General features: G+C 46.2%; 1 protein-coding gene across 1 annotated transcript in view; it reads left to right on the forward strand.

The window, feature by feature from the left end:
- LOC8023427 (DNA-directed RNA polymerase I subunit RPA2) overlaps positions 1-27,149 on the forward strand; it is a 62,078-nt gene that overhangs the window by 16,789 nt on the left and 18,140 nt on the right. Inside the window, exons 7-19 of the mRNA XM_029975563.4 lie at positions 1,566-1,640; positions 3,003-3,101; positions 3,195-3,367; positions 5,174-5,320; positions 5,448-5,501; positions 8,422-8,539; positions 9,923-10,010; positions 11,525-11,767; positions 16,874-16,947; positions 17,375-17,578; positions 19,131-19,328; positions 24,441-24,548; positions 24,966-25,142. Of these exons, the coding sequence (XP_029831423.2) occupies positions 1,566-1,640; positions 3,003-3,101; positions 3,195-3,367; positions 5,174-5,320; positions 5,448-5,501; positions 8,422-8,539; positions 9,923-10,010; positions 11,525-11,767; positions 16,874-16,947; positions 17,375-17,578; positions 19,131-19,328; positions 24,441-24,548; positions 24,966-25,142 (1,758 nt within the window). The remainder of the gene's footprint in view (positions 1-1,565; positions 1,641-3,002; positions 3,102-3,194; positions 3,368-5,173; positions 5,321-5,447; positions 5,502-8,421; positions 8,540-9,922; positions 10,011-11,524; positions 11,768-16,873; positions 16,948-17,374; positions 17,579-19,130; positions 19,329-24,440; positions 24,549-24,965; positions 25,143-27,149) is intronic.

Here is a 27,149-nt window from a genome sequence, read left to right on the forward strand (position 1 = left end):
GAAAATGCTCATTTAATCCGGACTGGACGAACCCGAACATTTCGGAATATGCAAGTTGGATTAAGCCCGTGCGAAATGTTTGTTTCAGTGCTGAATTTTCAATGCCTTGTGCTTTAATGGTCTTATATAACTGCTTCTACAATGGTCAGGGAATTTCACCTGAAATTGTCAGGAAAAACCTGGAAAAGTCAGGGAATTTCAAAGTACCGTAATATCCCGAGTCATCGCCCATCCCCGAGCCATCGCCCACCCCATTTTTTGGGCCAATATCGATTTCCGAAAAAACACCGAGTCATCGCCCACCCCTTCAAATACCCCAGCGCGGACTCTGCGATCCGCGAACACTCATCCTACCCGAATGACGCGGCCGCGGACCTTACAGTTGGAGGACGTCCGTGACAAAGTAAAACGAAGGAGGGAAAGACACTTCTTTTTGTTTACGCATTTCCTCCGTGAGCGACCCCAAAGTGGTCGTGTATCCGTGCGAAAAGAAAACGATGGAGATAACAAAATAAGAGTTTGTTAATGTAACCGCGGAGTTTTAAGTCAAAGTCTGTCTCCGCCGAAGGAAGGACACCGCGAACCCGCTCCTTCTTCCCGCCCGTCGCGACCGCGGTTGTGCAATATTTTAGGCAAAGCCATCGCGTAAATAAAGCTTTGCTGGAACGCCCTACACAGACGTTTGCAGAGCGTCCCAACCGTGCATTGATAGCCCGCCGTGCACGGACGCACGTATGTACGCACCAAACAAGAAAGTTGCGCAAGAGCTTGCGATTGACAAGGCGCCCGACTTGGCCCGACGCCAAAGTATTTGCCAACGCGACCGCTGGCTTTCCCGCTTTCCCAGGATTGCTCTTGGTCGCTTCTTTGTTCCGCTCGCTCGCTCGCTCGTTGCGCCTGGTCGGTTTTTCTATTTTCTTGTAGACTTTTCTTTCTTTTTTTTTTTACTAACTAGGAGAACATAGTGGTGACATTCTTTCGCGGAACAAACGTTCGCGCTATATGCAGATCGGCGGTGTTTCTAGCGCGTATGCAAGCAACGGACTTCGCTATAGTAAAATATTGTTTCGTGAGCATTTTTTTTTTCTATAAAACAATGAAACTAAATCGAGTTTTGAGTTTGATGTATCTCTTGTGCATCAGAGCGCGCTAGATACGCAGAGAAAAATAAGCGGTTTTCCGCTTTTTTTCAAGTGTTTGTGCTCACCCACCGAGACATGGCCCACCCCACTTTTTTTAATGAATTCCAGGCGGTAGGGGGGTGGGCGATGACTCGGGATATTACGGGTAATACGGTATTTGCTAGACACCCTGCTATGTGCTTTGTATGATAATGATACTGTATTTCACCTTGTATAGATCTTCAGGAGTGGTTTTTGTATCACAAACCTTGTGTGCATATTCATTAGATCTTGTGCATTGGTCCACCAACATTGACACCACCGTGGTCGCCAGAACCTGAAGGGATTTTTATCTTTTTTTTTCTTTTTTTTTCTTTTGAGTTTTTCATTGCTTCTAATGTTTCTATGTGTATCTAATTTGTGTGTTTTTTTACCCTTTTTCAGGAATTCGGAGGGTACTTTGTTGTCAACGGCAATGAGAAAATCATCAGAATGCTCATCATGACGAGGAGGAACTATGTAAGGAGCACAGGCTGCTTATTATTCTTTACTGTCTTTTCTGCTATGCAGCATCATGGGTGTCATTATGCAGTTTGGTTGCATGAAGTGAAATTTACTGGTGCCCCATGATTGCTTTTGTTAATCTATGTAATTCCTTTTTGACCCAGAATTTGGAGGTCAATTTTTTTCCTTTAGTTCTGCGCTTATTTAGATCATTTTTTCACTTATATGCTTAGTGTATTCTTACGTTAGGGAATTTGCATTTTCCCTGCATGTCTGCTTCTCTTGCACAATTTTTGACATATTTTCTGCTATTTCCTTCCACACTTTGTGCATCAGCTGCAATTAGTGCCATCCAGATAGAGTTGCATGGTTATGCTGTTGTTTTAAGGGGGGACACTGGCTAGAGGTTGAAATAATGAACTACTCAAGTGATAGGAAGGAAATTTGCAGAGGAGATTAACTTCAGATGAAAATGTACTGTGCAAACTTTCAGCTCTCTAGGACAACTTTACATACCTTCATAAGATGTGTCACTCTTCGTTAACAAATCTATGATACGCAAATGAAGCTATTAAGCATCATTTTAACTGCTTGAATATACAGTGAGGTATGTGGGACTTAGGGCTGTCTAGTTTTTAAAACTCAAATGTAACTATTTTAGGAAGAGTGATTACCTCAAAATATGAGATGCATATCTGTCCTTTGTCAATTTTTGAAAACATAGCTTTTTCTCAATGAGGGCTTCAACTGAAAACAAAATAAAGTAGATAGCCCAATTCCCCGGTAAATTTCAGTTCAGAAACGTCTTGATTGTGGTATCAGAATAACTTTACCTTTGAACAAAAGGTTCCTTCGTATGCGATGTGCAGCAATAAGGGGAACTGAGAGAAACATGCATTCAAACATTGAATTCCTTTACTTTGTTACTGCTTCACAATCTGTTGAAAATATTTTATATCAACGTAACTGTTTGGCACATCGTTATCAGATTTAGTGTAAGGGTGTATAAAATATTTTCAAAACATTTTGAAACTCGAGCCCATGTCCCCAGTATTAAGTAGTTATGCTTTTGCTCCTGTCTAATGCAGTTTGGGCATACACAAAAGCAGCCAAATACAGTTTGGGAAGTTTTATTTTTGTGCAGATGATTGTACTTCCATGTTGTACCTGAGCCATCGAAAGCTACAACTTACTGTCGTCTCTATCGATAAACTTTTCAGTTTGGGGGTTATTGCATTGTTGACGAATGCTAGCTCTTGAGCCATATTTTTTATTGGTATGGGTAAAGATGGTGATGGCTCGTAAATTCATAGGGCACTGGGTCCTTATGCTTGGATAGAGAGGGTTTCTTTTGAAATTTTGCGTTTGCATCAACAGCCAATTGCCATGATGCGGAACTCATGGAAAAACAGGGGCAAGATGTACTCTGAATACGGCGTCTCTCTGCGATCGGTGAAGCCGGACCAGACTGGCACCGTGAGTTGGTTTGGCACCAACTTACAAGTCTTGAGTTCACGTTGAACTCTCGGTGCCGAGTTCACCGGCTTGACCTTATTCTTGCCCTTGCAGAACATGGTGCTTCATTACCTGACCAACGGCACCGTCCAGGTAATGTTCTCGTACATGAAGGAGATCTTCTTCATGCCGGTCATGATGTTGCTCAAGGCCCTGTGCGACGTCACGGACTACCACATCTACAGCGAGCTCGTGGCGGGCAAAGAGAACGACTCCTTCTACAAGGGGTGAGTTAGGGTGGTCTGGTGCAGGTTAAGGAAAAGCAAAACAAGCCTCTCCATGATTGATTGTTTCCTCCTCTCCAGCATTTTCTCTGCTAAAGTGGAAAGAGTGGAGGGCTTTGTGAGAGGAGCTTGTCAAGCTGTGGTAGAATGTTGGGACAGTGCTACACCTATAGGTGGCGCGCTGCTCCGCCTTGGCAGATGGTTGGCAGCGCCACCGGTGACAGCTTACACGTTACGCCGCTTAGTGAAGTGCTGCTTGCTCTGACCTATTCTAATGCGCCCACAGCGTCTCCACCCCATCTGCACCTTCTTGTGGCCGCCTTTCTCGATCTAGCTCCGGAGTAAAGGTTTGCCGCTTCGGCATTTGAAAACTACCTGCATCCGGCGTTGCTCTGGACGTGCTTTCCGTCATTCGACCTGCAAGAGTTGCTCAGAGCACGGGTTCAGTCGCTTGTCCCGCAGTTACGAGTGGCCTTGGCGGGAGCGTACTGCCATGTTTTTCGTCTATCTGTGCTGCAAGATGCCTCTATGAAGCGTTTGTTTCTTCGACGGTTCGGAAATCAGTATGGGACGACATTCACCGGTGCCAGTAAGTGATAAAATCAATGTGAGAAATATTTTTCGCTCCTTTTATCACGAGGTTGCTTTTTGCTCGCCAGCGGATCGAATAGACGTGCTGGGATCCACATCGTTGCGGCAGTTTTGCCGGCTTATGGAGGGGATCTGTGTTCTCAATTTCAAGATCTCGTTTAAAGGATGTTAGCACTGATTGTGGCCCTGGACGTTTTGTATAGCACTGTGCTCTGGTAAGCTGACATTCATTAGAAACAAAGGTTGTCTGCTACGCAGGTTGACTATGCCAATCCGGCTGTATTGAATAACAAATGCTTCTGCTAGGAGCCACACAGTGGCTCCACTATCTTGTTGCTTGCTTCCAATAGTCTCAAAATTTGGTCACCTACTGGAAGCCATGAGTGCACTTGGCTTAGTCTTGGTACAAACTTAAGCCTCTGAGTGTTGCCTGAGTGTTGAAGCTTATCCAGCCTTCATCTCCAATTCATGGCTAGACAGAAGGCTAGACAACAAAATGTGACATGAAAATGGAAGTTTTCATAAATAAGTTTGTACCTTTCGAGCATGGCCTTTGTTAAAAAGATAAAGAGCAACTGTTACTCGGTCTGCTTCTCTTTGCTTTTGATCTGCCAAGGCTGTGAGTTAAGCGGCAGCGCTCAAGTTTTGTAGCTTAACATCAAATTAAGATGCCATTATGCAAAAACTATACATCTGCAGAGCCACATGTTTGGTAGTCATTTTAAAATCATGTGACACCATGCAACCAACTGAGGAGCTGCTACGGATTCTTAGCTGGGGAGTCCGCAAGCGTTGCCCTTGACGCTGTTGGGACGCAGCGTGGGAGAAGGGATCACATTCTCATCCCGAACTCGACCGGTCTTTTATTCCAAGTACCCGTTCCCGGGCAGGTCTTCCTCCTCGGCCTCACCTCCTTTCCCCGTCTTCCCCTTTGCTTCCCACATCCCTTAGTCACCGCAGTTCGCGGGCGAGGGGAATTCTCCTGCGTGGGAAAAGGGGGGACATACCCAGTTGGCAGGCTAGGCCAGGTCCGTTAGGCAGCTGCGCCTGCGTGTGGCGTGATATGTTCACCACAAAATCAACGTGACTATGTTGCTCTGGTGCCATGGGAACTTTGCGGTTGAATGGGGTTGTGAGCTGTTTGCATGTGAGCTGCAACCAGTGGCGTTTAGGACTTGCTGTTTACGTTACATGTTGTGTTTTTTTCTTTTTCAAAAGGTGCATCATCAACATGCTGAGACAGGTTCAGAACGAGAACCTGCTCACGAGGGACGAGGTGAGGTCTTACATTGGGGGAAAGTTCCGGGTCTGCATGAGGTTGCCGGAGTGGTACAGCGATGAGCAAGTTGCCCTCTTTCTTCTGAGGTGAGCCATCTGTTGCTTTAAATTTTGCTTCTGTAGAGTCATGCCTTTCACTCTGAATTATCACTATTATTTTAGGTTGTTTTGCGAGACAAAACTGATACTTTTCTCTGGAATTGTTTTTTTGCAGGCACTGCATTTGCATTCATTTGGACTCAAACTTCGACAAGTTCAATCTCATCTTGTGAGTATTCTGTCAGCTTGTATGTGACCACCTTGTTTAGAAATGCTGCTGTGACCTGCACCTAACAATCTAAGGTTGTCCCTGAGTTGTATTGCAATGGGGACTAATAGAGGATAGATTTCACTGCCATCTTTTAATGTCGTCACCACTGAATGATATAGGTCTGTTTCTGTGCCATTATTGCGGTACAATCGCATACAAAAGTAGCTAGTATTTGCTAATTCATTTGCAACACTTGTTGGTACTAGCAGGAGGCATCTTTACCTGTCTGGGGTTGTCTTGGATGCCTCCTCAACACTGGTGTATGCACAGTTTGCACACAAGGGCCAAGCTGTACAAACTTGAGCAATTAAGCATATTTAAGCAGTTCTGGTCTCTCTTCTCTGGGACTGCATGTCTATCATTTATGTTATTATCTGGTGAACACTAAAAGTTGTTTTACTAATTCAATAAATACCATATTTATTCGCATAATGAATGCACCCCCCGCAATGGCCATCAATATTTGGACTCTCTTCTTTTTCTCGGGTAGTGAACGCAGTTTTAATTTTTCGGTTCCGCGAGTCTTGAAGTTAATTTGCTTTTGCCGCCAAGCGCCCAGGCCAAGCCAATCCAAGCCGCTCACATAATGGTTGCTATTGCGTGGTTGTGGAAGTGATCAACCGTGAAACCAAGTCTCGCGCAGGCCTAGCGAAGCTGGGGTCGAGGAATTGCTCAGCCCTGGACGTGCTTCATTCATTGGAGGCACAAACACGCCATCGTCTATGATCCGCTTTTGGACAGTGATATTGTGAAAGGGGTTAGGCCATAGAACGGTTGTGTCGCCCTCCGTGCTGAGTAAGCTTCGCAGGGTCTTTTTCTTCGGCAAAAGGCACGCCAAAAGCACCCTAAAAAGGTTCGCAATTTATAGAGAATGGTTACTGTAGTGCGCCCACGACCAGCCATGGGTGCGCCTTTGTGAGTGGAGACGTGCTACAGTACCTTATTTACACGAATGTAGGTCGACCCTTTTTAAAATGTTTAAGGATCTGAAGTGGGGGGGTCGACTTATACACGAACCAAGGCATTTCATTGCCGGCAAAAACGAAACAATCGCGGTATGAACACCTCGGCTTGTTACGAATTCAGCGGGCTGTACCTCTAGCATTGTGCTATTCTGTGCAGTCATTTTATAAATTTTTTTTATTTTTTTTATTTGTGCAAACAATTATTATTGATAGTGATTCGCAAATAAACTTGAATGTACGGCGGTGAACAGTGCGTGGCGTGCCTGACTTCCGGGGTCGGCGGCACTTCTTGTATGAGTGAGCCTCACGGCTCACTCTGCCCATGGCTTCTCTTCACAGTTTTAATGTGAAAGCAATAATTGTCTCATGGAGCGAGCCGACGTCATCAGCTTTGAAACCGCGCCAAACGGCACCTTAAATCCTTTCTCCAAGTGAAGCCAGCTTCCAGCTATGAAACTATGCGAAAAGCTAGCCAACGGCACCAAAATTTCTCGATCCCAGAGGAGTGGAGTATAGTTAATATATTTTCGGCTTCAATCCCATTGGCTGGCGTGCGTCGTCGAGGCTCCCATTGGCCGCTGCACGTCAGTTTCAACAACAGCCACCCCTTGGCGCTGCGTGTCCGTCAGCACTGCTAACATGAAGCGTCCAAGGTCAGAGCGGCGAGGAGAGACGCCCTCTCCTTGCCGGCAGAGTGCGTTGCTCTGCCGTTGAAGCAAATACGCTGCAGACGAAATAAGGGAGCGGAAGAATGACAAACATGCTTTCGCATTCACAACTCGTAAGAAGTGCTCAGGTGTACCTCGAGCCTTTCTTCGCACGATTCACGGTTGCACGTCGTTTGATAGAGCGTCGAGATCATGCTGGAGCGCTAACTACGTTTTTTTGTATTGACACGCGTGATCCGGGCAGTTTAGGTTTTTGGTGCTCGTTTATGGCCATTCTTCACCCATAAGCAACCGACAACTGCGCTGTTAGATGTAAGTTTGACCCGTCGGAGTGGGTGATGCTCCAGTGGAGTCTGCAATGGCGCGGGATCTTAAACTGTGACGACAAACAGAGAGGCCTCTGCAGGCCAAAGTCTGGATAGGTGGGGATGCCTTCCGGAGTTGGAGGTCAGGGTTGCAACGTATGCTGCAAAAGTGTGCAATCGGTCCCTACCCGTGACGTGCAACACGATCGCCGAGCAAGCACAGAAGATGCGGTTGATGCTGTCATTTACAAAGTGCGAGATTTCGTTGGACGACGCTGACGACGTACTTCGAGAATGTAGCAGTGAAGACAGGATTGACATGACCAGTGCGGACGAGTCGTAGTCTAGTCGCTGACGGAGTGAGAATGACAGGGAGCAGTTTCAGTTGTCTCGCCTCCAGTGTGAACTTCCTAGTTTCGCCTTGCATGCGCAAGGTTCATGATACTTTGCCATTCTCACAGGTTCGCAATAAAATGGGCATCTAAAAATTTTTTTTTTTTGCTGGTGTGCAGTGTGGGGGGGTTGACTTACAATCGAGTCGACTTACAATCGTGTAAATACGGTACCCTGCCATGTCATACTGGCACCTAAAATGACATTTGTGCAAAGTGTGTAAATGCAAAAATTTTGCCCCGTGTACTGAACGCACCCCCAAATATCTGTCCATTTTTGGGAAAAAAAAGTGTGTTCATTATGCGAGTAAATACGGTATCTTAAGGAACTTGTAATTGAGCCAGTCACTGGAAGTGTTTTGAGGAAGCAAACCTTATTTTGTCGTTCCTGGTTAATCTGACATCCTCCTGGGCCCATCTAGACTTCCAGCTACTTTAGACAAGGGATGATTCCTGACAACGCAAATCTTTTTATTTTCTTCTCTAGATATTTGCTATCCAATGCATTCAAGGTGCACATGTATAGCATGTTTCTTGCCCTTTTGTAGGCTCATGATAAAGAAGCTGTTTGCACTTGCCAAGGGGGAGTGTGCCATTGAGTCATCTGACAACCCTATGAACCATGAAGTTCTATTGCCTGGTCATCTCTACCTGATGGTCCTCAAGGTAGCCATGTTTCCTTTTTCTTTTTTTTTGTGGGGCGTGTGTTAGCATGAAGGAGAATTTAAAGTGGGAGTCACTAGTTGAACGGCAAAAATGTTTGGTTTAAAGTTTTTACATGATATATGCAACAATCCCCTCCTAATAAGTCGAGAAATGTTTTTACGGGAACCTTTTTATATATCAGGGAGTGCAGACCACCATAACAAAATCCGACCCTATTTTTGCCACACCAATGTTTTTGCGTTTTCTTTTTTTCCGAAAACAATAGAATGGAATAGGTTGGCTAGTGAAGGATGGGTTTGACATTTATACAATTTGTTTCTGTTTTAATGTTTTTGTTAGAAATTATTGTTTTATGTACTCACCCCTGCTGTAATGCCAAATGGCAATGCAGGTCTCTATGTAAATAAATAAAAAAGATATTGTTATGACAAAAGTGGTGCAGAACCTAAATGTAAATTGACTGTGGGACCAGCAGCTTTATATCACGTGAGCATATGCGAGGACATTGAGACTTATTATTTAATTAATGTAGTATGGGTTTTGTGTGCACTGATATTGGTGTTTGACTTATAACAATATGTATTGAGAGAACCGAAAAATCCAGTTGTTTTATTCGATTATCATTGGATGAACCGACCCTTAAAAGTGCCAAGGTGCTGAGTTCCATGCTACCAGATGCGGGTGGTGGTTCAGCAATATACTACGAAAATTATAACAACCTACGGTATCAGCTTTTAAAGGGAAGCTGAAACACTTCTTGAAAAAAGCGAGTTAGAGGTGAATTCTGGCATATTTTTATCCCGTGAATCTGAATATCACTTTTGTTTTCCCCGAAGATGCAACTAAAAGCGAGAAAAAGCGAAAAAACATTCGACCAGTCGTGACGTCATACTAGGATCTTCGGGCCTCCAAGCGCGTGTCGCTCGTGTGTTCAGCGCGTGCAACGGCAAGCTTGCCAGGTATATTTCCCCGCACTGACACCAGTCGTGACGTCTCTTTCTGAGCTTTCTGAAAATAGCAAGAGTGCGCGTGCATAGCTTTGACAGGCGCTGAAGATGCGCGAGAGCAGATATTCCAAACGCTCCTAGTGTGACTTCACGCCCCGGGAAGGAGGGGCTTCGGCGGTACTTTAAAAATTAATTTCTGAAGCCTCCGTGCACCAAATTGAAAAATAATCTTGATATTCCTGATCCTGGAAATAGAATGAAGGCCATTGAAATGTTTTTTCTCAAATAGAGAACCGCTTCAGTTTCCCTTTAAAGTAGACATATTCTCTACTTAATAGTTTCCAAATAAAGGTATTTAAACTGCAAACTTGCATTATGATGCTCCACGAGTTGCACCATCATCTTTGCAAAAACCAGTTTGCATCACTCTTTGCAGGAGAAGTTGGGCTCATTTCTTTTTTCCATCCGACAAAACATTGAAAAGAAGGCCAAATCTCTCGGAAAGGCATTCAAGCTTACACCTGGTAAGATTTTATAAGAACCTTTTTTTTTCTCTCTCACTAGGTCTGTGCTAGGTGACTGCTTTGCACCATGTCACGAGATTGCTTTGACACAATCCTATGCGGAGCACAAGTTCGTCTGCTTCTTTTGCAGGGGTTTTGGTGACGTCAAGACGGCGAGCTCTGATTGGCCCTGATTGAAGGATAGTGGATAGACCTCAAAGCAAGCTGCCTTGAGGTCTACCCACTATCCTTCAGTCAGAGCCAATCGGAGCTGGGTGTTCTGGCGTCACCGCAACCCTTGCAAAAGAAGCAGACGAGCTTGCGCTACGCATAATGTGGCTGCACTTGAACGGTCAGCTTTTCGCTTACCACAAAAAGCTTTGGTCGGTCTTTACCAAGCAGCCTAACACTAAAAGCATGTTCATGCACACAGCGTAGCGCTAACTCCGTGTTGAGTCAGTGCTGACTCTGGGGCCAAGGCTGTGCTGGAACTAGTTCTGATGCTGCGCCAACACTAGCGCTGATGCATTGGTGACTTTTTGTGTTCTGCACTGTGTCGCATGTGTGAACTACCAGCCTTAAAGGGACACTGACACCCCAAAGGCCGTGTTTTTTTTTTTTTTTTTTTTTTTTTTTGCCAAAAACGATGCAAGTTGTAGTCATAAACACGCAAAAAAACACCAAAGAAAAAAAAATGTTTACGCTTGCGCGCGACTTTTTCCTTACCTCCTCGTTTCTTTTTATTTGTGACATAATTGATTATGAAATTTAGAAGCTTTGTAAGTGACATTATTATAATATTTCATAAAGGCATTCATAAAACATGTTTTTTAACGCAAACGCACTACGGCCCTTCTTTTTGAAATTCCGAAAATCTGAGTCCGGAATGATGTCGCCCCCTGGCTTTTTACCCTCCCTCGGAAAATATGGTGGTGCTTGACGCATGTAGCACTGAGGATCATCGGTGAGTCGGGGAATCGGACGAAGTTCTCTTTTTTAGGTGCCCGACGACCTCTCAGACTTAAAAAAGGAAATCGTCAAACAGTTAAAACTGGGTTTGGTGTCCATGTGCCTCGGTTGTGACTCCGCCGGGGCAGCCTTTCATGCAAAACCAACGCAACGTGGCCGCTCACGTCACTCATTAAAGTCCACTGCACATTCTTTTTGACCCCACACTGTTTCAAAGAATTTGAGTTTGCTAAAAGAGCTTCAAACTCAAAAGTGAAGCATTGTCTGCTTACAGCGATAGGCAACCCGCACAGAGCGGTTGGTCGCAGGATGTGGACGAACATGACATATAGGCATGAGAGAAATTCAAGTTGCAGGACGACTCAGTCTTTGAAGTCACTGCAATCGTGCGGATCGCGCAGGAACTTCAAATTCAGCTTTTGGACATTGTTTATTTACTTCGCAAATACCGAGCTCCCAAGTTTCGAAATTTGAGGATGATGCCCTGGCATCATTTTCAATTGTTCCAGATAAAAAAAAAAAAGTATGATTTTGATCTGTGTTGTTGTCATCTTGCTTCCGGTCAGCCATGTTCAGCAAGGTGCTGGGAACGGCGTGGGAAGTGACGGGTGCCATGAATTACTTCCTGGCCACGGGCAATGTGGTCACCAAGTCCGGCCTGGGGCTGATGCAGTTCTCCGGCACCACCGTGCTGGCCGAGAAGCTCAACTACTGGCGCTACCTGTCCCACTTCCGCTGCGTCCACCGCGGAGCTTTCTTTGCCGAGATGCGCACCACCACTGTCCGCAAGCTGCTGCCGGAGGCCTGGGGTGAGTGTGGGCCGCTTTTGTACTAACCTGCTGAAGTAGTCTATTTGCTGGGCGACAGTTCAGCAAATAGAGCACTAGAAGCGCAGCGTGCACGCAGGAGCACGTTGTGCCAGAAAAAGAGAAGGACAGATGAAAGAGAGAACGAGTATTTGCTGACTTGCCAGCCTCGCTCCCCATTCGAGCAGTGCTTCAAGGTCACACCCGGGCAAGATGGGAAGCTGTGGCAGAGCTCAGCAAAGCCCAGCGAGGAGACGGAGACGCGGAAAAGAGGGGGAAAGGAGTAAAGGGAAAACGGGTGCCTGCGTGCCCACGGGTGTTGTGCGACCCGCATTGCATGGTTCGGCTTTGCTCCGCTAGCTTCGCTTCGAAGTCAGCTTGGCAGCCTGGTGCCCCACGCGCCGAGGTGCCGCGATGCCGGCACTTTTGAACGCAACAACCGGGAAAGCAAACGTAACAGGCAGGAAACTAATACATGTATCTCTATGGAAGTAAAACGGTACCGGCGTTTTTGAACGGAACAGCTGGGAAAACATATCAACTGAGAACGTGTCAACAAGGTTCTACTGTAGTTGCATTCTACATATTCTAAAGTATCTGCATGCCAAATTTGGTTATGGTAGGACAATATTAAGTACAAAAAGTCTTGCACACAAACCGTGAAGATGCCCCAAAATTACATAAAAAGAAAAATGTGTTTCAATGTTACCATAGATATGTAGCTATAGCCTTCGCAGTGCGGAAAATAATATTGACGCCACAGAAGACTGCAATGTAGAGGATACGGCTAGGCCCACTTGTTATTGTATGCGTGATGGCGGGAGAAGTCACAACTCGAAGGAATCACGCAAAGCAAAATGGCCTGAATTCATGCCGTTCCGGGTTTCCCAGAGGTCTGCAAATGCGAACACGGCTAATTTCGCCATCGTAACCGGCAATAATTACTTTTATATATCAAATATAAAGATTCAAAAATAATAAAACACCATACAGCTCCAAATCATTTTTTTTTGTGCAAAATATTGACATTTTCTGACCCGCATCTCCTCTTAGTGTAATCTGCCACTCACAAAATGTGTGATGTCTCGCCGTAATGAACGGTCTTGGAAAAGCAAATTCCCCATACAGCTTACACCTGCGGATGATGCGCACCGCGTAACATTTTTTACTTTTAAACGCATATCGTCTGCGGGTTGTAGTAATTCGGAAAATGTGGTATAGTCGTGCTGCATGCACATTTAGACGGCCTGAACTTATAGTCCCTGACAGGATTAGAATGGGGTCCTCCAGTTGCACACCTCCAGCCTCCTGCCTTCGATAACCCTCCTGTGTCTTGTGCGCTTCGAGCGTGCATGCCCAGCCGACGCACGGCGTAAGGCAGCGTGCGTGTGCTGGAGGCCGGGCACTGAGAGGAGACGCCATTCTCTTCTTGTCAGTGACCGTAGTTGGCCCCAATGGGCGTCTGGTGTCTCCGCTGTAGACGGTAAATTTAGCCAGTTCAATACGACTGTTTTAACCCCTTAACCGTTTTGGACGAGCCTAGCTCGTCCACCTCGAGCCGTCCCCAAACCGTTTAGGACGAGTGTAGCTCGTCTGTCCTCCATCATTCGCCCCTTCGCCGTTTTAGACGACCCAGGCTCGTTCATAACGCAGTTTGAGATGCTGCCGACAGATGGCAGCACAGGAATGGCAATTTTGCATCTGTTTGGTTTGTGTTTTGTCTTTTTCTTTGTTTGAAGACGAGATTGAAAAATGGCGTCCGGTGGTGGTGACACATGTGGCCCGGGCCCATCCAAAGGGAAAAGAAATGCTTCTTTTTCAGAAGACTTTGATAGCGACATGTATACTGATGCCTACTTCTGCTCTTCAAATAAAGAAGACAGTGATTACGACGTCAAACTCAGCAGCTCCTCGGACGAAGCGGAGGATGACGACGATCCAGATCGCGCTATTGCCGATGCTCGGCAGTGGTCGAAAATTGACATGAACAGTGTTCCGCCGGCCCCCCCTCGGTTCCCTTTTCTCGGCAGCCCGGGTAAGACATTTTCAGTCCAATCAACCACTGACGTGCTTGAGTACTTTGAAGCTTTTCTGGACAACGGCTTGATCTCGTTGATAGTTAGGGAAACCAACCGCTATTCTGAGCAAAAACTCAACGCCAGCCAACTTAGCGAGCATTCTCGCCTCAAGAAATGGGCACCAACAACAACGGAAGAGATGCGGGTTTTTTCGTCGCTCCTGCTGTTGCAAGGGGTTGTGCAAAAACCGGAGCAAGAGTGGTACTGGTCGAAGAACAAGCTTCTACACACACCCATCTTTGGAGAAGTGATGAGCGGTAACCGGTTCCAGCTCATCATGAGGATGCTTCACTTCGTGGACAACGAGAGTTCGACCGATCTCGGCACTCGTCCACAGCCCAAGCTCTACAAGATAGGTATGGCCATTTCTGTCGCGTTCGGTTGAGAGGTACCGGACGGCCTACATACCAGAGAGAGACGTCTCTATCGACGAAAGCCTCATGCTGTTCATAGGGAGGTTGGGTTGGGTGCAGTACCTCCCATTGAAGAGGGCCCGTTTTGGGATAAAATTCTTTATGTTGTGCGAGGCAGCATCAGGCTATGTATGGAACAGTTTGATCTACACTGGAAAAGGTACAGATCTCAGCACTCTTATTCCGGTTCCTCCAGAATCTGCAATGGGGACAAGGGTGGTGCTGAAGTTGCTGGAGCCACTCCTTGGCAAGGGGTACTGCGTGACCATCGACAATTTCTACACATCGCCGGAGCTTGATGATGCCCTCATCAAGAGCTGCACAGATGTGTATGGAACTGTGCGAGCCAACAGGAAGGAGATGCCACCAGAGTTTCGCGCACCTAAGCTGAAGAAGGGTGACGCGCATGCCTACCAGCGGGGGAAGTGTGTTGCTCTCCAGTGGCGAGACGAGAAAGTTGTCACCGTAATGAGCACAGTGCATAGTGCAGAAATTGAAGAGTTCTCAGACACAAGAGGACGAGCCGTAGCCAAGCCTAGCATCGTTCGGGACTACAACCACACCATGGGGGGAGTCGATAAGTGCGACCAAATGCTGGCAAACTACCCGGTGTCGAGGAAACGACAAAAGATGTATTACAAAAAGATATTTCGTCAGCTTGTAGATGAAGCCACATACAACTCCTTCATTGTGTACAAAAAAGATGGAGGTAAGATGCTCCACATTGAGTACCGTCTTGCTCTTATTGAGAGCATCCTGAACAAGTACCACGAACCCTCACAGAAGCCAAAGTGCGGTCGTCCCTCCAGCCTGCTTGATGTTGACCGGCTCACTGGCCGCCACTTCCCCGCCTACATCCCATTGACCGAAAAGAAAATCGAGCCAACCCGAAAGTGCACCCTCTGTTGCAAGAAGAAGGACCAAAATGGAAAGAAGCTGAGGAAGGAGACAAGGTTTTGGTGCAGCAAGTGCAAGAAGGCTCTATGTGTAATTCCGTGTTTCGAGCTGTATCACACGGTCGGGAAATTGCCTTAGGGGCCCAGAAAACCTTCCTTTCCATTCCAAGCTTTTTTTTTTTCTGTTTTTTTTTTTTTTTTTTTTTTTATACAAGTTAGTTGAACTTGTCCCCAAAACAAAGCAGTTACAATCGACATCAATAAAATGTTTCTGTTTGCTCCGTCGTTCAATCATAATAGGACTTTATACGTGAAGTAACTGAGATCATAAGATAAGAAGATAAAAAAAAGAAGCGGTTTAGGGTTCAAAATTGCCAAAAATGAAAAACGGTTAAGGGGTTAACATGCACCGGTACGATGCTCGTCTACCGGATCGAAACGGGCCGGGGCGGGGATCCAACCTGGGGTCCCCGGGTCCCGCGATGCGAGCTTTCGCCCCACTTGCTTCGAGCTGCGATGTGTTGGCACTCTTGTGCCGTTGGTCCGCCCTGGTAACCTGTCAAACAATCCTTTCTTGGCCATTTGTCTCGAGCTCTCTGAGGATTTCTTTTGGGTGTTCATTGACCCTCGATGTTTGGAGCGTCATACCTTGCTGTAGCCCCAGTTTGGCTTCTGCTGTAACAAACACCATTCAAACTTCCCATAGGATTTGACATGTAGAACTGTTAGCCTAATTATAGCAGACCTTATTTATGTAATAAAGCATGCTGATTGGGCAAGTTTGTTGTTTAATCTTGAAAATACAATGTGAAGAAAACAGTGTTGAAGCAGAAGGTGACAGGATATGACATAATTTCCAACTGAAGTTTTTATTCCACATAAACATGGAATACATAAAAAAGAAAATAAAAGACGCTTACAAACCTTTGTAATGCAAAACTAGAGCGCAGCTCTTGAGGAGGAGGAGGGGAAAGTATGGAGGGGAGGGGAGGGGAGGGGAGGGTATGCCCCTCCTCCTCATCCGTACCCTCCTCCTCCTCCTTTCCTCCTCTTCTCCTCCTGCCCCTGAATTTATTCATGGGTGACGTGACACAAAGTCTAGATGTTGATTTCCCTGCTTAATTTAGTGGGGAAACTTAACTTGCTACAGTTAGCGAGGAAACTTACCGCCGAATTCACAAACCTCACTCCAATTGAGGGGCCCCTCCACTTCCTCGAGGAAGGCGCGAGGGCTGGCGCTGGCCAATCGCGACGGCGGATCCGTTATCGTGATTGGCCAGCGTCGGCGTTCGCGCCTTCCTCGAGGAAGTGGAGGGGTTCCTCAATGGGAGTGAGGTTTATGAATTCGGCGGTTAACCTGCTAAAGTTAGCGGGGAAACGTCCCATAATGCAACGTGCGCAGTTACGTTGACACCGATGCCGAAGCCGTCACCTCTCAACCCGGAAATAGGCACCTAAGTGCTGCGCTCTAAAACAAAAAAAGCTCTGTACTTGGTGAACATACTCAACATATGATACTCCAATCTATGCTAAGAATACCTGATTCATGCATTATTTAAGTAGTTGAATTCTTTGTCTAGTGATGACAGTGACGGGGTGCTGACGCAGGCATCGCTGCCTTACAATTCTATTAAATATGCTTCGTGGATTTTGCGCAATGTCTTTATTTTGACAAGGTGGATGGCTTCGGAATGCTCATGGTTGGCTCTGTCGTACCGGCAGGGTTTCTGTGCCCCGTCCACACGCCCGACGGTTCGCCCTGTGGCCTGCTCAACCACATGACAGCTATGGTGGAGGTGAGCACTTTCTCCGCTGAATCTGAACAATGCTCGTCTTTTTATACAGTGTGTTTGATTTTAATTCGAACATATTTATTGCTAAGAAGCTACGAAAGGTACATTAATGCAATCTGTGCAGGGGAGTGATACGGCTAGGGGGACACAAGTTCTTCCCGACAAATTGAACTACTGACTAAAATTTGTTCATCAACCTCTTGATTGGTGAAACAACACATATGGCTCCAATTAGAAACTTTTGCCGAGCCTCGTTGAGAATTACTACCACGTTTAACGTCAGTCCAAAACAGATCACCGAAATATGCCAACATTTGAAAGATGAATAGACACCGAAAAACATCCGCCAATTTCCCCTATAAATGAGCACTGGAAGATTTGCAGCTTAGTATCAATCTCAAGTTGTTGTCTTTCAAATATCCAAGCGCAGATGGTGAACCAGCAGCACAGCGTTGCCCATCTTACGTCGCTGTTGACCGGACTCGGCATGTTTTCCCTGGACGGGGCCAGACCGGAAGTTTCCAGGGCCTACGTCGTCGTCCTGGACGGCAGAGTGCTCGGCTACGTGGAAGACGACAGAGCACCGTCCCTCGTGACCACCCTGCGTACCATGAAGGCGCACGGCCTTAACAAAGTAGGCTCCGTCGGTTCGACGTCTGGACAAGTTACATAGCTGTAGAGGTCCGCGGTCACACCGAGCGTGCGTCGTACGAAAGACACGGTGTTTGCCGCAGAAATGATGGCAGAATTGTCTGCGTACATGCCTCGAGCATGTTCGAAGTGTGTTTTCTTTTTAAAGATATGCGTGCTTCGAACGTGTTGGCAGACGGTATTTCTGTTAACAGGGTGCTCGTACAAGGGAAAAACATGCCTCGAATGGTGTCTTCAGACCGTCCTTTGCACAACATATTAGCCGTGTGACCGTGGCTTTAGGACTCCATGTTTTTGGTATCAAAATGGGGGGAACCGAAAGACCCCAAATTAGAGCTGTCTTTGAGTAAAAAAAAACAAAAAACAAAAAAAAAACCAAACTTTATGGAAAAAAAACAGCTTTAATTACAGCCTCGATGCTAGTTCTTTCTTCAGGAACTGCACCCCTTCTCTGGCTCCCTTCTCTTATCGGTGTCGGTTCAATACGCAAGTATGTAGTACAGTTATAAGGTGTGTTTGGCACATAAGCATTAATGGATTGCTGGAGTCTGCTAGAATACAACTTAGGCTGAACAAGCACTTTACCTCGGGAAAGGAGCAGTCGTGAAAATTTAGGAGTTTTGGAGGACCGCTGAGGGGTACACTGGGGATCCCCTGGGTTCTTGGGAACCCAGTTTTGAGAATTAGTGCCCTACACGGGGTGAATCTCATAACATTTTTTTTTTCAAAAAACAAAATGGTGCTTTTACGTTTTGAAGCATGTGACATATAAAGTGAACTTATTAGTACACTATATTTAGTGGAGCTCTAGGCCACTGTACGAGTAGTAAAACTTCTCTGGTGGAACATATATATGAGAAGAGCGGTTTGTATTTACTGTTTCCTTCTGCCCTTACCCACCGTAAAACGCTGAACATTTACCCAACCAGAATCGGAAAATAATTATGGTAAGACAAAATTAAAGGGTGCACTTTCACTCGAGCCAAGTTTATCTGTATTTTATACTATGTTCTGGCCCATTTTGAAGCTTCCAAAAAGAGGAGGGTTGGTGCTCGCACCAGCAGTAATGTACACTCATCTTATGGAAACCGTTACAAAGTGCACAGCACATACTTCAGAGAACATGCTGTAAAAAGAGTGGTAGATTGAGAAGAAAAAAAATTCTAAACATGCCTTGGCAGGAATTGAACCCATGACCCCATGATTGTTTTACCACTGCGCCAATTGGTGGGTAGACGCTAATCTAGCTGGATTTGTCTCTGCCACGGTAGTATCTACTAACTGTTCAAATGTGAACACCGGACGCTGGCATTCACATTCATACAGTTTATATGAAGAACGAGAAATCAAAGGCATCACATAAAAAAGGACAGAGTCTGTAATAAAATAACACGCCATAACCACAAAAAAAATAAAATGAACTGCAATGTTCATCACAAACCTCAAAGAATGCTATGGAAACAGATTCTGCATATACCAACTTGGTCTGTGGGATAAAAAAGAATTAAGCATTTTAACCTTCTTTTTTTTTCCAGGTGCCACCAACTTTAGAGATTGGTTTTGTCCCCAAGACGAGCAAGGCCTCCCAGTATCCGGGGCTATTTTTGTTCTCCACCGTGGCGCGTATGATGCGGCCAGTGCTCAATGTCGCCACAGGAACGGTGGAATGGATTGGCACTTTTGAGCAGGTCCACCTCAACATCTCCGTAATCCCCGACGAGGCCCATGAGGGGGTAAGCTATGTTCTGTCCTTTCTAACCGTACGCCTGGGTAGCACTATCAGGTTACCTCCTCGTCTTGGTTTCCTAAAAAAAGAGTTTTAGACCGTACAATGTGTTAGCTCTAGGCATGTGTGAATAGTGGACTTTGAGCTTGACACAAATTTGAAACAAATACAGTAATCCCTCGTTATAAAAAAATCACTTTTTTTAATTATCAAGTGAATCGGTGGCCGACCACGCTTATTACTAAGGCCGAGGTGCCGAAAGCACGTGAACCCACACGGAGGTGCGTGGAGACCCTTGCGCTCCCTCTCCTGGCAAACAAGAAAACGAAGCAAATGGATGACGGAGGGCAGAGCTCGCAGATTGCCGTTTCCGATGCCGATGTGCTGATGCGGCCGGGGAGCAGTGGGAGCAGCGTCCACGTTCCGACGCTACTCTTGGCGCCTGCGGCCAACGCTTCCCGGCTCCTGTTGAAATCGGGTCAAAGAAGCGATGGAGCCGATGGAGCCCGGAGTCGCTTAGATCTGCGAGGTTCAGAAAAGTGGCCGGCCCAAGTCCGAAACCGCCATAGAATTCGACATTCCGGCGTCAGCTGTTCGACACTGTGCACCGTCTTGCAGAACAAGCAAGGCACACTGGACAGGTTTGAGAAATTTCTCATGCAGGCCCGTGACCTAAAGAGGAAAGATTGCCGACTTCTTTGCGCACGTCGGATTTTTTCTCGGATGTTTGAGGAGCCGGCGCACGATTTCCAGAGCTGCAACAATCTCTACAGGAGTGTGTGCAAACATGTTGGCAAAGCTACTGACGATAAATTTGATTTGTTTGCGCTTGTTGATACGGACGTTCCCAATGTTGCTCCTGACATGAATACTGCAATCGTAGACCTTGCATGCAGTCAGGATAAATTCAAAGCAACGTTGGAGAGGCCCTTTGGGAAACGCCGACGACTGCGGAGACATGAAACATCCTACGGCTGCTTCGAAACAAAGTGAAGTGCAGCGGCGGCGACAGTGTTCTTGCGATGCCTGGAGCAGTTCGAAGAGAACTGATGCCTGGATGAAATTATCGGCAAACTATTGTTTTACTGGGTAAAGCTGCTGCGAGTTGTTCATAACCAAGGTTTGTTTGATCAAATATATGGTCGGAGTGTTCTGTAATGTTCCTATCCACCTTAAAGGGCAACTCCGCTCAATTCCGAAGATTTCGGGATATTGATTGATTTCGAATTAAAAAGCCCTAGGAAAACACACTACGTCGTTTGCTTCGCAAAAAATGGGATATAAATTTTTAAATCTAATTTTAAACACGAGCGGAAATCGAAACCAAAACTTCGGCTCCGCCCGGCAACATTGGCCTCGGGTCGCCAAGTACATGGCCATCACGTGGTACGAGATGTCACGTGATCCTCGGCCCAACAACGGGCGGGATTGGGGCGGGCGCGTGGCAGGCGCGAGTGTCGTCTGCACCGCACTTTTCGCCACGTTTTGGTGTCTACGGCATTTGACGACGTCTGCACAACTGCGGCATAAGTGTGCGCGCACGTTGTGTCCGTAGTTTGGACGAAACTCCGAGAGACGATAATCACGATCGGTGAGACGACGATGGCGGTTGTGACGCGGAAGACGGCGGTAATGGCGGGACCACGGCGTGCGGCCGGACGGCTCCCAAGAAACGTGCTGCGCAGGCGCGTTACGCCAATCACGTGGACACTGCTGAGCGCCGAGAGGCAACGTTGCTGACGTCATGCACTAAGCTCGCCCAGGAGAAGTGAAAACAAGCAAAATGGGGCCATATAGATGGCGTTTAGCTCAATGTTGGCTCCGCCCATGCCGCAGCCTTGACTGCGCTGTTGGTTGCGCCTGAATTTGCCTGCTCAAGTCAGCCGATTTCGGCAACTTGGCAAGTTGCAAAGTTCGCCGGACCGTTTAACAAACATTTAGACAGAACTGTGTCGTAAGATTTCACGTGTGGTCTTCCTAGGCGATACTGAAGAGGACTGCATTGTTTTTTCAAAACCAAAAATGAAGCGGAGTTGCCCTTTAAAGGCTGCTGTCGCTGTTTGTTTTGGTTCTCTCGCTTTTATCGAATTGCTGCTTATATCTAATTTTTGTTGGCATTCCATTGACTTCATTTTAACGAGGGATTATTGTAGTTGTTCTGGCCAAATATTTTCGAATTGAATGTTGAATTGTTTCTCCAAGCCTTTTGCTAAACTCGTGCAGGTTGTTCCCAAGCTTTCACTTCTCCATTTCTAAGCTAATTTTAATATAGCTTTAATCTTTACAGACTGTGGCCTCGGAAAGTCCAATGCCTACGTTAAGATGACATGTAAACGACACATTTCATATAAAGTTAGACCCATAGAGATGCCCAGCCATACCTAATAGAGTGGATTTATAAATTTTTGTCATATGCAAGTTTCCTTTCTTCATTCTCAAATTTGAAAAAAAAAAAAAAAAGATAAATGCAGGGTGTCAGGACATCTCTACCTAACATATTCTCTTGCGTAATAGCCTCAGTTCAGTTTTGAAAACTTACTGTAATGTAGATATCAATATATACAAAGTTACCGTTTCTTTTTAAATACACCAGGTGCACGCTTGCACCATTCTGCTTTGAAAGTGTGCTTTTCTCACAAGCACACTAGTGCAGTATCGGTACTTTTTGAAGTGTTCATCATAGCGGGTCCACACTTGTAATGGAGTAGGACCAACTAAGACCGGTCTTTAAGCCTCTTGCGACGGTGTAGGACCGGATGCGCTGCTGCGGAGCAGGTCCTAAGCCGTCACAAGAGGCTTTAAAACTGGTCTTGTCTTGACCAGTCCTACTTGGTTTCTAGTGTGTGAACAGGCCTTTACTACCGAGCACCTGTGCACTGCGGAGAAGCAACAACTGTGAAAGAGAGGTCCATAGGTGTTGCTTCTCTGCAGTGCACTGGTGCTTGGAAAGAAGTGCACTCAAAGGGGATAACCCGCCGCAATTATCACTTCGAAAAATATTAACATCGCAGTTCATCAAGAAGCAAAAATTGAATAGCGTGTTGTGCGAAACTGCTATACAAAAATTCAAATATTAGCACAATCATACAGAATGAGTCAAAGGAATCGACGGATTTTTTGAGGGACTAAATAAATCGGTCTGTGGACGTACTGAGCTAACATTTTCTTAGAGAGGTTGTTGAAGGACATGCACTAAGGGTATAAAAATTTCACTGAACCCGAATTTTACCCGAGTAAAAAGTTGGAAACAGAAAACGTGAAGTCCCTACCCACGGCGGTCATCTTCTAAAGAGGAGCGTCTGATTGGCTTAACAGCTGGCAGATGGCGTCACGTAAGATCGCAGGTGGTATGCTTTAGCCGTGCCTTGGTTGCGGACAATAACATGGCACAGCTCGGGCATACTGCTTGCGATCTTACGTGCTGCCATCTGTCGGCTGTTGCGCCAACCAGGCGCCCTTCTTCAGAAGATGGCTGCCGTCGGTGGGGATTTCAGTTGTGTCGTTTCTATGTTTTTGCTCGGGTAAGTTTATTCAGTAAAATTTTAATACCCTAATGCACATTCTCTGGCCACCTCTCTAAAAAAAATTTGGCTTGCTACACACACAAACCAATATATGCGGTCCCTTCAAACAGCCATCAATCTCTTTGACTCACCTTGTAGTTAGCCCGTATAGTCACTGACAGGGTGAAAATGGCAGGGAATGTCTTTCGAACATCTGGCTTCCATCTTGCGCTCGACGCGCACGAGTCGCTGAAGTGCTGTCGAAGGTAGGAAGCTTGTGCTGGAAGCGGGGCAACAGAAGCTCCTGCCTTCTGCTCTCAGCTTGCCAACGACTAAATCTGTCTGTAACATCTGTACTAAAGGCTGGTTCACTCTTTTATGCTTGACTGTAGTTGCGCTTACATGAATGCGACTTGGTCGCATCAGATCCAGTCGTCGCATTCAGTGCAGTCGTGTAAACGGCATAACACGCTAGGGAAGCACGTTGCATTCAAGTCGCTAGACAGAGGTGGATCGCGACGGTAAATGCGCATTCATTCAACTTGTGTAAATGGAGCTCGTATCACATTTTGGAACGGGAGGATTATGGGAAGGGACTTGCTGCAGGAGCGAGTGAACAGTTGAGATTGTGGTGGTGGCCAACCTTGTCGGCGGCGGCGGAGAGCAGTCCTGTGTGGTCGCCCGCAGTTTTCTCTTGAGAAAAAACGCTAGCTTTTATTGCCAAACTAAGTGAGTGGAACGTAGTTGGAGCTGCCCAGAGAGGGGGTGGCCCCCTCCAAGTTTCGTGAAATACGACTTGTTGTTCCGAGAAAACCCCTAGAGGTTTCGGCGCAAGCACGAACGACGCTGAGAGCTCCGAGCACAGCATGGGAGTGCAGAACGAACAGCTCCTAACTCTGTGCCGTTCCTGGCTGCGTCGGAGCCTTTCGGCCTCAGGGTCCGGTTGCGGTTGGCAAAGTTTGGCGAGGCAAGGCGCGGGTAGCATCCTTGGAGCAGTTGGAAACAATCTCGCTCGCCAGGCCAGGAGCACGCACATTGCCTCTGATGCAGGGTGGCCCGGCAACTTGACTTGGAGCCCAAAATGCTTGGGTTTTGATGTTCTTTCAATTGTAGCTTTCTTTCACAGCTTTAAAGACAGTGAGCACAATCTTTACGCTGGCTGAAAGTGTCAAAAGGCCTTCACAAGCGATGCACCGGAAAATGTGGTCATGTGGTGTGGCTGGCGCTGTAAGCGCACCTTTAACTTTGAGTTTTGACACGGCGGGGCGCTACCTTCGCATAGGGCTTGGTGCGCATTTATGTAAATGTTGCCGCGTCGGCTTCATTTGAAGGATGATTGGAGTCGATGCGCTGAAGTCGCATTCATGTAAATGCAGCTTGCGCTGAGTGTGTTGTGATCCCTTCTTACTGCTAGAGCTCTGGCGCCATCTCTCGGGTAGCCGTGGAACACTTTTGACCTGCACTTAACTAACTGAAGGTTTTCCCAGTATTTGCAACATCAAGCATGCCTTTTTAAGGCTCTGGATGTTGTGCGGTTCAGAAAATGAATCTAACCCAATGGCTTCAAATGTAATAAATGGTTTCTTGAGAACTGTGGTATGGTGCAACCCTCTCAGGTGACCACCCACCAGGAGCTAAGGCAGACAAGCATGTTGAGCGTGCTGGGCAACATGATCCCATACTCGGACTTCAACCAGAGTCCTCGAAACATGTACCAGTGTCAGGTATGTATGTCTCTGCGCATGTTACGTGGGTGGGATAGTGTTGGGAATGCCATACACCCCCCCCCACCCCTTCCCCTGCTTCATCCTTTCTGTGGGCTTTTCATTGTGAGAATGATGTCGCCGCCTCAATGGCTTTGAGGAAAAGTACTACTGGCCTATGGATCCCAGGTGGTGGGTTTAAATCCTGGCCAAAGTGCACACAGTCTGATGGAAGGCTTATTCTGGAGAAGGTGCTGCGTAACCAAGATTTTGATTGTATGCGTTGACATATCCCTGTGTTGTCGAAATTACTTTTCGGTCCTTCACTGGAGCGTGCCAAGTGCCCTTCGTTGGTTTGACACGTGGAACCCCCAAGTTTGATTTTGATTTGATTTGTGAGAATGATGTCGCCAGTGCTCTTACCGTCTTACTCTTCAGATGGGGAAGCAGACGATGGGCACGCCTTGCCAGGCGCTGCGTTACCGGTCGGACAATAAGCTGTACCGAATCCAGACCCCGCAGACGCCGTTTGTGCGCCCCACTGCCTACGACCACTACCACATGGATGACTTTCCCACGGGGACCAATGCAATTGTAGCCGTCATTTCATATACGGTAGGTGTTGCTTTCCCCACTTCATACTGTTCTTAAATGGTTCTGGGCTTGCTCTAGAAGTTTTGGTTTGTTACTTGTCTGGGCTTTAATTTTCCATTGACTGCATGAGGAGTCCATAAAAAGATGCAGGTTGTCCTAGCTGGCAGATTGAACTAGTTCTTTATGAGAAAGAATTGGCAAAAAAAAAGAAGGGGGGAAAATAATAAAGGAAAATAAGAAGTTTATGAAGGAGAAAAGACTGTACAGTAAGGTTGAGGAATGAACTGTACTTAAAACTAACTGGTTGAGACCTCAATTTGTGTGACTTGGCTCTGCTGACTCTTGGAGATAGTTTAGTAACAAGCATGGAATAATTAAATGGCATGAGGGTTGCAGTTTCATCTTGATTTGGCTTGTCAAAGGAAATTTAAATTTAATAGAATGGACGACATTTGTTATTTTTGACGCAAGGAGTCCTGTACAGTTGAATGAACCACCAAGAGAGGTTCTATTCATCATCATAGTAAAGACACAGTGGACTTCCTAGCCAATCATTTTTAATGCCAGGCATCTGCGAAATCCCTCCTGAGCAAACGAAATAAAAGTTGCAAATCTGCCGAAAGTAAATTCTTTCTTTTTGGGGGAGGGAGTGGGGGTGGTGCTGGGACTAGAATTCTGGGTCTCCTTATTCCACTACAGTTGAACCTCAATTTCTTGAAACCTCATTTTACAAATTTCCTGATTTAACAAACGAATTCGGATTCGCCGCGCAGCCTATGCGCAAGGTCTCCCTTCCTCAATTTAATGAAGTTCCCGATTTAACGAGATGATTAGCGTGTCCCGGTGACTACGGTAAATCGAGGTTCAACGGTGCACTGCCCTGTATTGTCTTTCGGTATTCTCTGTCTGTCCTATGAATGCACTGCAATGGAACATTTCTGATCAAAGGTGTTCCAGGGGCACATGTCTTCATGGGGAAAGCAGTGTGATATTTTCTGTCCTGTGGTACATACTCCTTGAGTTCCAGAGGTCCTCCCACTGTTTTTCTTGCCATATATATATATATGTATATAGGTTGCTGAAATGCCGAGGCTCAATCTAAAAAGGCCGTAAAAATTGGCGCCTGCACGTAGAAATCTAAACTTTTCGTCAAAGGTGTATTTCACGGGTGAGTTTTACCTTGTAAAATTACAAGGCATAGATCCTTTTTTTGTAAAAAATAGGGCCAAAATCTTGCCCGGGTCAATGGCGGACGGCAACTCAAACGACCGATTTGAGTGGCAGGGTGCGTTTCGCGCACATAATGATAGATAGCGCTACCTCCTTGTTCCAGCTTGCTTTTAAGAGAAAATATTGAGGCCGCCCGTGAAGATGGTGGCATATTAAAATAAACATGCTCTTTTTGTAATGTACCTTTAATTTAAAAATAAATGCGGACAATGATAGCAGGAATTGGAGTGACAAAACCAAAGAAAATGCAGTTGCATAACAACGGCGCTTTTGCTGCCGACGAATTTTGTCTGCGTGTCGTCTGCTTTTTTTCGCTGGTCGGCTACACCTTCCGATGCTGCTGTCGAGAACTTTTATTTTTGTCACTTCAAGTTCTGTTATCATTGTCTAAATTTACTTTTGAATCAAATGTACATTACAAAAGGTTTATCTTCATTTTAATTGACCACGGTCACCGCAAGGAGCTGCGGAATTCTTTAAAAACAAGTTGGAGCAAGGAGGTAGCGCCATCTCTCAATACTTGTGCCAAACGAGCCCCACCACTCAACTCTGTGGTCTGCATTGCCGTCCGCCATTGTCCCTGGCAAGGTTTTTGGCCCTATTTTTTTTATAGAAAGGGAGGTATGCTTCAAAATTTTACAAGATAAATGCGACCTCCTTGACAAAAAGTTTAGATTGTTATATGCAGGTGCCAACTTTTACGGCCCATTGCAGACGCCCCACACTTTCTTGTTTATCAGCTGTAGAAACACACTGTCAACATCCATAAGAGTCAAAAGAGTCTCGTGGAATACATTG

The sequence above is a fragment of the Ixodes scapularis genome, unplaced genomic scaffold, assembly GCF_016920785.2.
Source record: "Ixodes scapularis isolate PalLabHiFi unplaced genomic scaffold, ASM1692078v2 PGA_scaffold5__190_contigs__length_132052651, whole genome shotgun sequence".
Taxonomy (NCBI): domain Eukaryota; kingdom Metazoa; phylum Arthropoda; class Arachnida; order Ixodida; family Ixodidae; genus Ixodes; species Ixodes scapularis.